The sequence below is a fragment of the Nematostella vectensis genome, chromosome 4 (assembly GCF_932526225.1).
Source record: "Nematostella vectensis chromosome 4, jaNemVect1.1, whole genome shotgun sequence".
Classification (NCBI taxonomy): Eukaryota; Metazoa; Cnidaria; class Anthozoa; order Actiniaria; family Edwardsiidae; genus Nematostella; species Nematostella vectensis.
This window is the reverse complement of record NC_064037.1, coordinates 11,626,561-11,643,103: the sequence shown is the minus strand read 5'-3', so window position 1 is coordinate 11,643,103 and position 16,543 is coordinate 11,626,561. Positions and strand designations below refer to the sequence as shown.

Genomic DNA, 16,543 nt, shown 5'->3' with positions numbered 1-16,543 from the left:
ACAATTCAATATACCTTCTTTTCTTAATGCTGCCCATCAAAAAGTTATTACACAAATATTATGTGTTATTTATCCTTACTCTAATTCTTGGCTATACATATTATTAGTCTAAAAGTTTCCCTAGAAAAATAACACAGAGCCAAAAAACACATTTGTAAAAGAAAGCTTTATTTTTACTGTACATATATTTGCAATTGATCCCTTCAATGTCTTCTAAATGTATATATTTTGGCATACTATTTTTGGTGGAAAAAGAAATACATTTTAAAATGTACATTTTTGTAGTTTATGTACCCCTTCTTTTTTTCAAGTTCTTGTTTAGGGACTCCAACCTGAGTCACATGATGTCTTAAGTTCAAGTATCTGTCCTTAGTTCTCAACTCTCACTTATCCCCATGTTCTCATGGGTGCTATTTTTCATCATACATGCAAACAGACCTTTATTCTTCCTAACGAGCTCCATAGGAGTTCCAACCTCGGCCACTTGATGGTTATCAATGACAACGATTCTGTCATAGTCAGTAATGGTACTGAGTCTATGGGCTATTGTGAGGACAGTGCAACCAGAAAATTTAAGTTGAATCACCTGAAAAACAAGGCATAAGTTTGATTGGTATTAATGATTTAATATCAGTTTGTTGATAAGAAACAGGCACTGGCTTTATAAGAGATTATTTTATTTGCCATGTGATTTAGCTTTGTGTCTAAATCCTACAAGCAGTAATGCCATATTAACATATGTAGCATAGTCCTAGGCATTCTGGCTGGGTTTCCTGTCAATGAACCGTGAGACAGCATGAAGTCTGGGACAAGCTCTCCCGGAAAGATGGTTTTTTGTGACGTCACAACTCTTATAATCCACAGGAAAACCTGTTCTAAAAGGTATAATGCTTGGGACTAGTCCAATTGACAGGTACGTTATTGTGCATATGTTCTTCATCTGCACATGCATTGTTTCACGTTACCCTGTGGTATGGGAATATGGTGTAGACCCTGGGGTGGGGGCGGGGTACTCCGATATCAAACAGACAGGGATCACCGTCGGGATTTTTTTGAAAACAAACCTAAAAGATACTAAAGTGGGCGTGGTCTGGTTATATTTTAACCCTAAAAGATACTTAAATGGCATTAATTTGCCCCCTTAAAGATACCTCAAACAAACGTTAATAATAAAAAATAATAAAAACGTTTATTTAAAACTGACTCTAATGGAAGAAATTCATCAGATTCTTCTGGTTCTGGATTTGCATATGCATAGTCATTCAGCACTCCATTACATCATAACAACGCTGATAATCATGTGGAACTGGAACGTGTTATATTTCTCGAGGTCGAAAAAGCAGATCATTGTTAGGAGCCCCTGTCATTGTTAAGCACGCTATCAATTATCGTTCCGTGGGTTGTGTGATTTTTTCGCTGGGCCGGTTATTTTTCTAAAATACCGAACACGTTTAACGCTTTTTGCTGAGCTAAGTTAGATGAGCGATGGCACTCTAAAAGAAACCGAAGTTAAAAAAAAATCTAAGCATTCTCTTTTACACCCCTTAAAGATACCAAAGATTCCAAATTTACACCCTAAAAGATTAGATGATGATCCCCGTTCAATTGATATAGGGAGTAAACCCCACCCCCAACCCCCCCGGAGGGGGGGGGGGGGGGTGTAAACCATCTAATGACATTCTTATAGTGAAGACAGCCTCTCATTTTCCTTGTTTCATTCTATATTGAACAACCGATGCTAAAACAGCGGAAGTTTAGAAGACGTTATGCTTTCTTAGGCACATTACCTCTTGTATCAGTCTATCTGTCCTGTAGTCCACATTAGCAGTCGCTTCGTCCAGCACTAGGATCTTGCATTTCTGCAGAAGTGCGCGTGCAAGACACAGGAGCTGCCGTTGACCGACACTAAAATTTGTCCCTCCCTCCCCTACTTGGTAAAGCAGAGCGTCGGGCAGCCTCTGTACAAAGCTGTAAAGTTGTACCTGTAATAACAAGGTGAAGGATATTAATTAACTCATTAACAAGCATGTAAGCCATTTTTTAATGCCATTGCAATAGCGATGGCGAATAAGAACTTTCAAAGAAAAAGTCGACAACGCATATTTTTTTTTAACGATATTCCGACAGGCCAGTACCTGCCTTCTTCCGGTTACAAATGAGTGGCATGTTTACATGTTTAATTCAATTGTCAAGGCATACTAAGGACCGAAACAAACCAGCAGATAGTGTAGAGGCTTTCCTGGGGTTTCTTCCTACATTTTTATGAATATCAGAGGTCAGTTCTACGACCGAAAAGTCGATAAGTTCTTATGGGTACTAATAACTTGTAAGAATAAAGGTGTAAATAATTTTTAGCGACCCCAAAGCCATATGCTGATGGTCTTTAATGGATTATGGTATAATTTATCCTCATTTTCCCGCATTCGGCAGAATATTATCAGACCAATGATAACACTCGGGCGTCAAGCTGCCATTTGCCAACCTACGTTTGCCGTTTTTACTGACGTTTTCCATCCCCCCCCCCCTGAAATCCGCTATTGAAGAACATAGTTAGAACAAGTAAAATATCGGAAGAAAACTTAATCCTTTATACCTCTTTTAACACTGTCCAGATCTCCTGGTCCTCGTAGCGATGATTAGGATCCAAATTCTCTCTAAGGCTTCCGCTGAAAAGCACGGGATTCTGGGTAATCACTGCTAATGCCTTGCGTACCGTGCGTATCTCGACACTTGCGAGCTCTACGCCGTCCACCCACACCTCCCCTGTGGGGTCAGGCATGCGAAACAAAGCGGCAAACACTGACGATTTCCCTGCACCCGTCTTACCAACAATTCCCACTCTCTCTCCCGGTCTGACGTCAAGTGTGATGTCACGCAACACGCAAGGGCTGTTTGGGGTGTAAGCTAAACAAACGTCACGCAACGACAGGGCGCCTTGCTCGGGCCAGTCCTCGTGCGGCCGTATCGTTCTGCTGTAGCCTGGTTCGGGTGGTAGATTAGTGTAAGAGAGGACTCTCTCGGTAGAGGTCATGTCGTTTTCAACTTCAGAGCACTGACGTACGCCGAATTGCGTTGCATCCAGTGATTCCATGGCAAAAGTCAGGGACAGTCCAGCCAGGGCTGGAAAAGCAAATAATTATTTCAACTGTCAACTACATCTTAATGGAGGATCGTCTAATATTATCATTTTCCCATATACTTTTTCCCAGATACTTTAAAGGCTGTTTTAGACAGCACGGATTTATTCATGCGACCTGCTTACGACATGTCTTAAACCCTGAATTACACACTACGATTTTCGTAGCCAAACGTCGAAGGCTGATTTACACTTTACGCTTAAGTTGTAGAGGTGCTGCGAACGAGTCGCGTACGACTAATCGTGATGTCTAAATCAGCCTTATGCACCCCTTCTCAGCAAATCCTGGACAATGCAGTAAGTGGAAGTGAAACCCATTTGTCAAATGATGGATTCTATCAGCTACAAAATTTGCCCCTAGCAATGCTGGAATAACGACTGACTAGCTTATTCAAGCTGGATAAGATCTTGCTACCCAAGGAGATGAGCAATACAGGAATAAGGACTTACAAGCTTATTCAAGCTGGATAAGATCTTGCTACCCAAGGAGATGAGCAATGCAGGAATAAGGACTTACAAGCTTATTCAAGCTGGATAAGGTCTTGCTACCCAGGGAGATGAGCAATGCAGGAATAAGGACTTACAAGCTTGTTCAAGCTGGATAAGATCTTGCTACCCAAGGAGATGAGCAATGCAGGAATAAGGACTTGCAAGCTTGTTCAAGCTGGATAAGATCTTGCTACCCAAGGAGATGAGCAATGCAGGAATAAGGACTTGCAAGCTTGTTCAAGTTGGATAAGATCTTGCTACCCAAGAGATGAGAAATGTAGGAATAAGGACTTACTAGCTATTCAAGCTGGATAAGATCCTTGCTACCCAAGGAGCAATGCAGGCTGGGATAAGCATGTATTCCCATCTCAGCTTACCTGCGTCTTGACTTGCAAGAAGCGCCCCAGTAGCGACCATTGCTATAGATAAAACGGTGAGAAGGTCGAGTCTCAGGGCCATCCACCGTGCGGACGAAAGGACAAGGAATGAAGCCTGTGTGTTAAGATCTTGGTATCTAGAAAATGTAGATAATGCTTTAGCCATTCTATCAATGAAAACACAGGGAAGACGGTTGCAACGTGTACTCATCTCCCACCTAGCGGAAACCACGTTGTGACGGATCCAACAAAAAGCAGTTGTTTTATTTTACCTGATAAGCTTTTCCAGGTACACGCGTTGCATGTTTGAAGCGCGTACCACTTCAATGCCGTCAATTGTTTCAGCAATATGCGAATACACAGGGCTGCATCTCACTGACTCAAGCCTCTTAAGTTCTCGTGAGGAGCGCAAAAAGTACCTCCCAAGATAGACATAGATACCAATTAGCGGTACAACAGCTAAGGTCAACCAAACGTTAGTGCCCGCAGGAAGAATCAGGGCGGACAGCGAGAACAAGCACAAAGAAAACGAGCGGTAGACGTGATTTGGTAGAAGGTCGTCCATACACGCAATATCACGAGACAATCGGTTGAGTATCCGACCAATTGGGTTTGTGTCGAAGAACAGGGCGGGGGACTTGATGATAGCCATTACCATTGTGTCGTGAAGATTGCACGACGAGTTCAGAGCTGCATGGAAGAAGAGAAAGGCACGGGTACTTATGAAGAGGACTGTACATCCGACAATAGTACCATAGATGCCGAGGGTAAGGCTGCTTCTCTGCTCTGTGCGTTGCATGCTGGATAGACGTGAAAGCCACCAGTTTGGACCAATAAGGGAGACTGAAAATTAAAAGGCCATCAATATGAATTGTGAAGACATGATCATAAATTAGGTCATATTTTGTTTAAACATCATTTGCGCATCTTCTATTAGCGCGTGGTTAGTTTTCCTTGCTTTGGCTTTAAGGAGTATATATATATATATATATATATATATATATATATATATATATATATATATATATATATATATATATATATATATATATATATATATAGCTATCTATTCCTTTACCATGTATTCCCGAAATACCTGCAACGTTTGTCCCCTTTCCTACTGCCTCTAGGTATTTCACTACAAGAGCGTCTCATAAGAGGCTGTGATAAGGTGACTTCCGCCGTTAGCACTCACCTTGAGCGAGAAGGAAATATAGTAGAAGTGCTACAATAGCAGACGTAGGCAGGCCTGCGCGGAAGTACGACCAGTACACCCTCCATCCAACGGAGCCGCATTGGTAATCTTCGTCGTCTTCCGCCAGATCCTGCTTAATGGGGCCATCTCCAAGCTCAATAAACGAATCGTTTCGCTCCCTGCCGGAGGCACGGTGAAGCTGGAGAAGAATCTTAGACGCTCTTTCGCCTCTTCCAATCTCAGGAAAGCAATTTGACATCTTCTTGTTAGGAGAAGCCTGTGCGTCGCTGTGTTTTGTATTCCTTGTTTTATAGCGTAAACAATCGTTATTTTGTACCCGTAGTACCCATTCGCCTTCGTTTGATGATGTCAAATTTGATTCCTTCAATTGGACGTCACTGGAAATGTTGATAGAAGTCAGAGAAGTATTTACCAGATTGTCTTTTTGTTCATCTAAGATAAAACATTCGTTGTCATAACTTTGGATTCTACTCTTTTCATGGTGGATATCAACTTTGTGCGCGTTGATCCTTTGTCCACCACTATTCATGATATCCTGATTGTTTCTAGCATCAGTATTATTAAATATGCACGGTTCATGGTAAGAGCCACTGTGAGGTGATGGCTCAGATATTCCGCTATCGCTAGCAATCACGTAATCTTTTTTGTCATCTTTTGCAGCATGCGAATCACCTTCAGTATCGTTGTCGTTCCTCTTTCCAATTATGGCTGAGTTCAACTCATCCTCGCGCTGAGAGATGTCTTGACCTATTTTTCCACGACTGAGGAAGATAACACAGTCCGCGAAATTGAAATATTTAATTTGATGTGTTACTAAGATTTTGAGCTTGTTGGAAAGTGCCCGCTGGATGCACTCATTGAAAATATCCTGTCCAACCTTCGAGTCAAGTGAGCTGAAAGGGTCATCCAGCAGATAGATTTCAACGTCGGCATACACTGCGCGTGCCAAACTAACACGAGACTGCTGACCACCACTTAAGCTAGCACCACGTTCTCCAATCACAGTAAGGTCACCTCTAGGAAAGAGACTAAGATCGCTAACCAAGCTACAAACCTCCAATACTTTGTTATACCTCTCCTCCTCCATTTGTTTACCAAAAGTGATGTTCTCGCGTATAGTTCCTGAGGATATCCATGGGATTTGTGGGACGTATGCTATCCGTCCCCGCACTGAAATAGACCCTGATATAAGAGGAATTTCACCGAGTATCGATAACAGAAGGGATGACTTCCCTCCTCCTACTGGGCCAGTTATTATCACTAAATCATCACCAACAGCTTTTAGCTTGATACCCGTCAGTGTAACATCATCGTCTTCACATTGGTGTGCCCAACAAGCTGATACATCCCTTATATCGACCATCGCAGTTCTGTCTTTTTTTTGTGGGTTATGATTTAGACGCATTTTTAAAAGTACTGGCTCATCATTAATTCTTTTGTTCCCCATATAAAAGTACGGATTCTTGTTACGTTTGAATAAGTTATTATGAAGAGTGCAAGTTTTGTTGGGTGAGATCCACCTTGTTAAACTTCTCTTCCTAAACCTCGGTGTCTGGGTACCGATTGGTTTATCGTTCGTGGTGACCAGAAATCGTTCAATTCGTTGAACTGCTACCTTAGCGTCCGCCAAACCTCGAAGACATTCCGTGAGGCACACGGTGACGGAAAAACGCATAATGTTCAAGGTCATGACTAGCGTGAAGATCTTAAAGACGGATAGGGGCACGTCCGCGTAGAGGAGTGAGGAGATTGATATTAAAGTGGCGATTGATGTGGAGGTGAAGTAAAGAGCGGAAAAACTCGACAGTACCAGACTCTTTATACGAATGTAACGCATCTCTTTCCTGGAATAAACGCCAAGAAATGTGCATTATGAGGTAGGCTCAGCTACTGCGACATAAACTTATTGCAAAAACATATACACTGTTAGGACATGAAGGTAACAGAAAGAGGAGAAAAGGCGAGGGAGGGAGAGTGTTGGGAAACAGAAAGAAAGGTTGTGAGGGGAAGGAAGAGAAAGGGGGGATATAAGGAAGGAAAGAATAAGGGACGAATGGATAATGAAGGGTGTTAGCAAAGTAGGTAGGTAACTTGGATAGAAAGAGGGAAGGAAAAAGGAAGGAAAAGAAAGGGCGGACAGAAGCAAGCAAGCACGGGAAGGCATAACTAAAGCAAGTCGGAAATATGTATGGAAAAGGGAGGAAAGGAAGCAAAAGCAGAAGAAAAAGAAATATCAGAGGGGGAGAGAAGTCTGGGAGAAATCACAGTTTATAGTATCACTATCAACATACTATATCAACATATCTTTACCTTTTATGCACAATGTTATAGTGCTGCCATCAACATGCATATAACTTTACCTTCTAAGAACAATGTTATGGTACACACACCATCAGCATACATATATCTTTACCTTCTAAGCATGTTCACCTTATCCCGGTAGAACCACTCGAGTGCTAACATCTTCACTGTACGAATTCCTGCGATTACTTCACCAATAACCCCGAGCCGCTCATCCGCAAGCGCACAAGACTTCGAGTTTAGCTTTGATAGCTGACCAGCCATAGCTGAGATGTACACGGCCACGATAAAGTAAAATAAAACCCCGGACAACGCCTGCCAGCCAATAAGGACCACTAGTAAGACCAAAGCTACGGATATCTCGAAGAGAGCCGCGATACCATAGACGGTTGTGAGGACAGCACGCTCCAGGCGCAAGGAGTCGTTGGAGGCTAGGTTTATTGTGCTCCCAGTACTGATGCTCGCTATACCTGCTCGACTCAAGTACAGCAACTGAAATTGAAGTTCAAGGTAACGTGATAAAATTATAAATCACTCAATAAATCTCTGAATCCCCTTAATAACCTCGCGTTAAGCACCTACCTCACTAGAGGATGAAATCTGCGATGTCATGATGTTTACTTCAGGGGGAAATTCAGGGAATTTTCAATGGCTGGGGTGGCTATTTACTCTTCCTCATTTTGGACTTAAAAAGTAAATAATTAATATACAACTCTTGTTTTCTATTTCAAGGGTGAATTAAGAGAAAGAGAGGAGGTTGTTTACGTCGACGCTGGCCTCGATAATACGACGCCCACGTCGTTTTATCGCCCATGTCTATAAAAGTATTCGCGCCCATGAATAAAGAGTCGGTTCGCCTACGCATCAAGTTGTTTAACTTACGGATAAAAATACAAGCTACTCTCGGGTTCTCTCATCAAAACACATTTAGTTCGAACATACATCGCTCTGTTTAAGAAAAATCTATTCATTTAATTCTATTTTGGTCGAAGTATTTTGTGTCATAACCTCGTTAATAAGTCCCGCCCCTTTATACATTTCTCCCTTACTCGCTTGTAGATGACTCCAGTGATTGCTACTCTTACACGCATGCCTTGCAGTAGCGACTGATAATCAGAGTGATGTGACGCGAACACTTTAACCAGCGAGACGGTAGTGATACCCATGACGTATAGCCCAGCTGAAGTCTGATCCATGTGGGATGTCATCGACAATGATCTCAAGAAGAACCACACCAGTATGGCAAGCAGCAGCCCCGCTAAGGACGCTAGGAGCTTCAAGCCGATCACAAGTATACAGTAACGCTTTGAAAACATTTGAAGCAACGCTCGCCATAGCCTTGGTCGCCTTGATTCTTCGCCAGCTATTTGCAGCTCCACTGACCAGTTATCATCCAGCAACTGTGGAATAAGAAAGAAAAGAAAGAAACAGCATAAATAACCTTGAGCTTCGAGTTCTGTCAAAAAGGGGCGTACCATAGAGATTAGGATGGTAAATTGAATATGGTGTTAGAGTTTATTGTATTATTCAAGAGCATAAAATTCTATAATATTTATATTTTGAAACGTCCTTGTCAATTTCGTTATTGTCACATAGAGTTTTCTTTCTGTAAATTTAATTGTTATTTTTGAAAAAGCTGTGAACAGGCCAGCGGGGCTTGTAAACCTTGAAATTGTCATTTACTCAATCCATCCGTAACATTGCACGGCAGTCTCGTGGCTTGCATTGTAAATTCCATAGCTGTTTCTGTAACTCTGCTAGGCTTATTAAATGTGATCACGTAATATGAGCAAATTCTGTACTTTCATTCCCATCTCCGCTCTTTTACTGTATCGTGCGCAAGTCCAATACACCAAAAACTGGAATTCGACGCTGCCAAAGTTTCGACTTTAATAAGACTTCTTCAGGAGCTTTCAGGGCCCTGAAGAAGAGTCAAATTCTTCAGGGCCCTGAAGGCAGAGTCAAATTCCAGTTTTTTTTGTATTGTATTCATTCTTTTGGTTCACGAACACGACTATTTGGGCATTTTGTATTTTTTTGTGCGCAAGTCCAAAAAGAGTATTTTAGTAAATTATTTAGTTATTTGGTCTGTGCGTGTTTAGATTGATATGTGCCTTTTGAGTTAGCATGGTCCACAGCTACACGGACCAAGTTTTTATATTGTTTTGGTTGTTTGTAGCATTATACAAAGTGAATAATAAATTTTAATAATCTGATAATGTATTTTTGTAACATCTTTACATTGTTCGCGTTACGCATCAATTTTATTGTGTGTGTGTGTGTAAATTTCAAGGACAATTTGCTAATTGTTTTGAGGTGTTGTGTGAGTAGATTTCGAGGACTATTCAATATTGCTAGTTGTTTCGAGGTGTTGTGAGAGTAAATTTTGAGGACTTTTCAAATTTTGCTCATTGTTTTGAGGTGATGTGTGAGTAGATTTTGAGGACTTTTCAAATTTTGCTAATTTGTTTTGAGGTGCTGCATGTGTGAATTTTGAGGACTATTCAAATTTTGCTAGTTGTTTTGAGGTGTTGTGTGAGTAAATTTTGAGGACTATTCAAATTTTGCTCATTGTTTTGAGGTGATGTGTGAGTAAATTTTGAGGACTTTTCAAATTTTGCTAATTGCTTTGAGGTGCTGCATGAGTGAATTTTGAGGACTATTCAAATTTTGCTAATTATTTTGAGGTGCGCGTATTCAAGCGAGTCTATAGATAAAATAACCATTTCATTTTATTATCCTATCCGGTTACCTGTAACAAGGGTTCTGTCCGGTCTTTTTCTTGTAAAGGAATCAAGTCTTCTTCCTTGAGTCTGCGTGTGTTGCCAACATTAAGGGTTTTATTCATCCACGTGAAGAATAAAAACGCAGTGGACTCACGTATCCACGATGGAATGCTTAGCACTTGGGGCATCTATATCAGCGAAAGAAAAGATTTAAAAACTTATGTCAGTGTAAAGAAAATGTAGATTAATGTGTTGCACCCATCATCATAATAATGATAATTGATAATATAGTAATAACAATTCTAATACGCTGTAATTTCCTAGGTTATAGTCCCTTTGTTTTTTCCAAGCCCTAGCACCTAAATCTAGGCTATTATTCTAATGACTTCAATTTGCAATGATTTCTTAGAGGTTTAAAAACGTATATATTCTCAGACAAATCGATCAAAGCAATCAAAAGAAAGAGTTGATAAGGTAACCTTAACCTGTAGAAAAAAAGATGAGGTATTGTGTAGTATTGTAATTTTTGAAATACATTTGTAACTTCTTTTAGCCTTTAGCTGCAGGCATTAATAGTTTTATTTGCAGATTCAATTGCAACGCGAACAAATATTTATCTTTACACTTTTTCAAATCGTTTTCCTATTCAATGTATAATAGTGCGTCTTTAATGCGTCTTCACGTATTAATAAAAGCGAAGCAAATTTCAGTTCAATAATTACCTTTTATTACTTTAACTTCCTTGCTCCACAACTTAAAGATATCTGTTTTTTTGAGGGCAACCGTAACAACTTTCTAAGACCTGAACAATTGGTTTGATTGGTGGTCGCTTGGTAGCCTGAGTTGACAGCCGAACTTTACCCCGGCAGCCGAACTTTACCTTCAACGCAGGCTTTATTTCTGGATGACTGCTGCCTTTGGCAGAGTAAGCTGTCATGCTTTACGTCACATTCCGACACGCAATGATGAAGGAAGCATTCTCGGGTCTTGATCAATGCGAAGGCGCTGGAAGATTGGTGCACGTTTGCAACCTGTAACTAAGGTGGCCAAGTAAAATTCTCATCCTCATTAATTAATTAGCAGGACGCCAGCCAACCAAATTACTTAAATTTGGTCACATGATGATACTTGAAATCTGGTCTAGTCCAGTGTCTAAAAGACGGGGAGGGTATTGAATTTAGCAGGGAAGAGCTGGGGGTGAAGTACTAGGACTGGAACAAAATTAATTCAGTCCAGGGACTGAATTAATTTTGTTCCAGTCCTCGGACTTAATTCACTACTCACAAACAGCACTTTATTTCGTCCTCACCTTAATCATTGATCAAGTTACAATAGGTAGGTTATAGAACCTACAACTAGAAGTAAATAATAGTAATATTGCAGCTACCACTTATGTTTATAGAGCCATTGGGTGCATCATAAGACCAGCCAAGATCTGGTATAAAGTTGGAGCGAGGTATCGGTTACCCAAAAAATGAAAACAAATTAATTTCCAATTAGCATTGCAACTTAACTTCGCTTTAATGTTCTGTGTTTTTAAATGCCATGTAATAACGGTGCTGTTTTAGAGCGCTACCGTAACCCAAATCGCTGATTCAAGTTTAATCGAGCAACACAAAGTGGTACAAAATGAAATAAATGAATAAATACCTTGTTTATCTGCAACTTCTTGAATGAATTTTGCGATCCAGAAATTAAGGGGAGGAGCCGATATGGATTCCCATGCGCTGTCGACGCTTTCAAGATCGGATAGTCTTATATTGAAGATTGTTGACTCCTTTGCGGTTATTTTGTTCACTCGGTTAGAACGCCAATTTTTAAACATGTTGACACACCACTTCTTCTTGTATCTTGTCGACGCGGGTGCAGCTTGCGACAAAGCTACTTCTTCCTCATCTTTACTGAACCTTTTAAGCGGCCGCACGATTTCGTCTTCGCTGGAATCCATTGCTTTTTGACAGCATTAAATCATGGACTTGCTAGAAAATAGCATAAACTTGAGCTTTCACGGGCGTACGCAGGATTTTAACAACTTGCAGTCAAAGCGTTCAGAAGCTAGATGAGGGCGTGGCCCCTTATCCCGCATCCCCGTGAAGATTTCATAGCTCCCGCTTTTGGGTTTGAAATTGGCTTCAATGCGTCAGACTTTGGGAATATTACTACACGATCTTCTGTCATCCTCGATCTGAAATAGGACTTCAGTCGTCGCGTGATGAGGATGCGTGGCATCCTCATCACATATATAAAACTACGTACATAAAAATGAAAATAGTAAACATTTGATTTTTCCCCTCGTTATGCAAATAATATCACCATTTTTCTTTTGCCCCTGGCTTTATTCCCAATGGAAGCCTCCAGGGAAATCAAGACAAACGAAGAAGACATTCTCTTGATTTTAGATGGACAGTTAAACAAAGCGCATAGAAATGAAAATCAAAGGATGGAGGAGGGAAATTCAAATTTACGTAATATGGTTGGCTGGCGTCCTGCCTCCAGTCCTCCAATTCGGACTGGACGAGATTTCAAGTCCGCGAGATCGCGCGGGCTTGAAATCCCGTCCAGTCCTCATTGTCGGCTTTGAAATATTACATAAAAACCAGCCTAGTCCCAGGCGTTCTTATTGGGTTTCCTGTGGTTGGGTTTCCTTTGTATGGTAAGAGTTGTGACGTCCAGGAAACCGTCTCCCCTAACGCCTAGTGAAAATCGACAAATCCAAAATGGCGACCAGAGAATGAATATGCAGCAGGAAAATCAACCTTATACAAAAGTAGCAAACGAAGAAATACGTTCAAAGACGCCTGTATTATTTGTGCTGGCTTGGCTCGTTTTGCCTCGAAGATTCGGTGAGAAGTTTGGAGGAGTTTGTTCCACGCATAACCGCAGCCAGTCCATATCGGTCATCTTATAATTTCTCAGCGGTGTTCAGAACGTTGTTCAAAGTTGGTAATGACTTATTTTAGCTGTTTCAATGTCCAATTTAGTTTCAAATGTTATACTAAAACTTTTTGTTTGTTGGCAATAATAATTTTTTCCATGAAAGAAATAAGCAAATAGAAACACTGCAGCTTTTGTTTTTTTGTTTTTTTTTTTAACTGTAATTTTTTTTCGGAATGTTCAGTTCCACCTTGTCCTCATGTTCCACCTTTGTCCTCAAGAGCTAGTTTTAGCAATGAAGTATTAGTATTTGAAGCCTTTCCAAATGGCAGCCCAGCTTCTTTTAAAGGGAACAACCTTTGGTCTAAAAAAAAACTATTTGATATTTTTTTTACTCAAAAAGTTTGGATAAGTCTTCTGAAGAGGACACGAAAAGTCCAAATTCTTGATCTGAAAATTTAAACCATTTTGCTTATGATTTAAACCAATGTTTGAGCCTTGTGACTATGATTGTTCTCAAGTATGGCACATAGCTAGGGGTGAGGGTAGGCGCTGGATGCTTCCCACTCAACCAACAACAAGCATTTCTTTGTAAATCCTGGCTATGCAAGGGTGATCAATGCATGATGCACGACATGAGGCTAACATTGACTAATCACTAAATTTGTATATTATTTTTATTGTTGCCACTAAACTTATTACCCCTAAAATCACTCCAGTATATCCCAAGTTACCCTTGTCTACAAGTTGCAAGCCTACTATGGACAGCTTAGAGCTTAGTAAATATTAAAATTCTTGGGTGCGTGATGTTTTTTAACTCCAAGATGCCAACTTCCTCCCGATATCAAATGATCCCTATTTTTAAAGACAACTACATAAGCTTTACCACTTTACCACTAGCTACACTTTAGCTTTAACAGATCAGGTGATTGTATAAAGGCTTTAATCAGACCATTTTTGTGTCACTCCTATAATCTCACAGAGGGCTGCATTAGCTGGTAGCGATAGAAAGAAATAGTTAATGGCCAAAATATTAAACTGTAGTTTCTGATAGGAATAGATGGGACACGATGATGACATTTCAATTAGTTTATGTTATGCGAGAGTTGAAAGCTTTACTAAAGAATAATGTTGTCAAGCAAGTAAGCAGGCCTGTAGCTAGGTGAAGGTGAGGAATTTGGCCAGACTAACCCACTTTACTGGGAGTTGTGTTTTAAATGAAAGATAAATTAGTATCACTGTAGGCTAAGGGGAACTGGGATACCTAGGTAGTACCACTGCAACAGGAGAAACCTGAGAGAAAAATGGTTTGCTGAAAAGCTTAACCCCTAAAAACATTCTGGTTATAATGGCCCATGATTTTCAAAATACATCCCACCAGGCTAATGTTTTTCAACAGCTACTCTTGTAAAACAATGAGCCCCACTCCCCCCCCCAAAAAAAAAAAACATCCATCATGCAAACGTCACTGTAGTGAATAAAATACTGCTCAAGTGGCTTCTGAGACCTAACAAAACACTCATTAGACGCATTCGTTTAGTATTCTACAGGATTGATCAAAGGATTCTATAACAAACCAAGATATTCAAAAATATGAAACTGAAACTTTATTCAATAACACATACTGTATAGCACAGATAGCAGAGTTATTCTGATTTATAGCTAAGAGAAAAAATGATTGCCATCGAGAATTTAATTAGTCTTCTTCGCAGCCCCAAGCGGTCGGAGTCACACAGCGCTCCACGTGTGTGACTCCGACCGCTGGGGGCTGCGAAGGAGACTAGAATTTAATTACAAAATATTTTTTTGCTGGCTTCATAAAAATCGATGGATTTCGATTCTTGACTTCATCACATTTATTAATTAAAATAACTTTAATAATACATGGAAACATAACTCGCAGAAAAATAAAAAAAATAAATGCAAATGAGAACAACTTAGCTGCAAGGAGAGGAAAGTGGCATGCCTGCCTGCCTGCCTGACATGCTTCTCGGTATTTATTTGAATCTTTAAGTCTTTTGTTAAAACGCCCCCATTACTATGGTCTTTTATACCTTGTTTTTTTTTTATATTGGGATTTTTAGCAGATACAACGCTAGAGAATATAAAGGCCCCCGGATGGTCTTTGGCGAGCACTTGCGATCACCCAGTTTTTTTTATGCGAGACCGAGCATTTTAGTTGTTGAATAAATCGGGCAGCGAGCACATCGAAAAATACAATGCGAGCACGGCGGAGCATGCGCGAGCATGCGAGCATTAGCCAAAAACTCGGAGCACATCAAAATTTCGGGGGGCCAATCAGGGGCCCTAATATAACAGTAGTTTTTAATGTGGCGTTAGCTACGGTAAATTTGTGTGGCAAAAAAACAACAACTTTTTTATTTCACCCTTGGGAATAAATTCGGATAGTTGTATCGTCGACATACAGTATTTCTACAAAAGCGCGGCACTGATATTTAGATCGGTACGTTTAGGTCGTTAATTATAAAATTATAATGATAAAAAGCCAAGGACCCCGGAATTAACCGAGCCCCACTCAAGGACCCATCCTTCTGCAAGATTAATTCTTTCTAATTAAGCTTTATATTACCCCGACAAAACACCGAATAAACATAGGGACGGGCACTACAAAAACATATATTGCCAATAACTTTTAAGTTCTTACTATTGACTAGTTCGATGATGTAAATGAAGTCAAATAAATTAGTCAAAACGGTTCACTTTTTTCTTGCTTTCTTATATACCTTAATTCAAACCTATATTTAAAAGCGTAGAAAATCGAGATTGGCCAGTGACGAATCATTGATGAATTGATTGACATCATTGATTTATGAACCATTTTGTATATCTCACTAAGCCTTTGTTAGTGGCGTTTTATTTTGGAAAGATTTACAGATACTTTTTCGAAATTGTTTATTTGTCAAATATTATATTCCTTTATTAATATTTAATAAAATGCGACGGCTGAGACCTTATTAGGACTCGTCAGCATGGCATAGCCACGACATGAAATGACATAACTGATGACCGTCTTTATATATGAACGTTTTTTTTTTAAACCAACGGGTTTCAAGCGGTACATATGCAACCAACGACAAATTTGTTGAACAGTTTAAAATTCCGTGCATAAAAACCTAGGTTATTCCCCGCGTTCTTATAAATAACCCATAAGAGTTTGAAACCACCACCCACCCCTCCCTTTGAAACGAACAACCACCCCTTCCCCCTGAAACCGCCAACCACCCCTCCCTTTAAAACCACCACCCACCCCTCCCTTTGAAACCACCAACCACCCCTTCCCCCTGTAACCACCACCCACCCATTCCCCCTGAAACCACCAACCATCCCCTCCCCCTGAAACCACCAACCACCCCTTCCCCCTGAAACCACCAACCACCCCTTCCCCCTGAAACCGCCACCCACC

The 16,543-nt window shown here is 40.4% G+C and overlaps 1 protein-coding gene across 3 annotated transcripts; it reads right to left on the bottom strand.

Annotated features, from left to right (window-relative positions):
• Window positions 1-147: 147 nt before the first annotated feature.
• LOC5516625 (ATP-binding cassette sub-family C member 4) lies at window positions 148-11,456 on the bottom strand. 3 transcript variants are annotated; one of them, XM_048726771.1, is made up of 10 exons: window positions 11,126-11,456; window positions 10,272-10,433; window positions 8,569-8,919; window positions 7,632-8,011; window positions 5,198-7,062; window positions 4,275-4,845; window positions 4,003-4,139; window positions 2,594-3,120; window positions 1,788-1,982; window positions 148-586 (listed from the first exon to the last, which is right to left on the bottom strand). In XM_048726771.1, the coding sequence occupies exons 1-10, from the start codon at window positions 11,180-11,182 to the stop codon at window positions 377-379; spliced, it is 4,455 nt and encodes a 1,484-aa protein (XP_048582728.1). In that variant the 5' UTR covers window positions 11,183-11,456; the 3' UTR covers window positions 148-376. The 3 variants fall into 3 exon arrangements, with proteins under 3 accessions (XP_048582728.1, XP_048582729.1, XP_032242341.2); XM_048726772.1 differs by having other exon boundaries at window positions 8,605-8,919; XM_032386450.2 differs by having other exon boundaries at window positions 10,968-11,204.
• Between the last annotated feature and the right edge of the window lie 5,087 nt (window positions 11,457-16,543).

Bases quoted from the DNA above. Each gene is read 5' to 3' on its own strand.
- LOC5516625 (XM_048726771.1), bottom strand. From the start codon at position 11,182: ATGACAGCTTACTCTGCCAAAGGCAGCAGTCATCCAGAAATAAAGCCT. The intron at 4,846-5,197 runs GTGAGTGCTAAC...TTTAATTTTCAG, and splicing joins ATATTTCCTTCTCGCTCAAG to TCTCCCTTATTGGTCCAAAC. The intron at 3,121-4,002 runs GTAAGCTGAGAT...TTGCTTTTCCAG, and splicing joins TCTTGCAAGTCAAGACGCAG to CCCTGGCTGGACTGTCCCTG.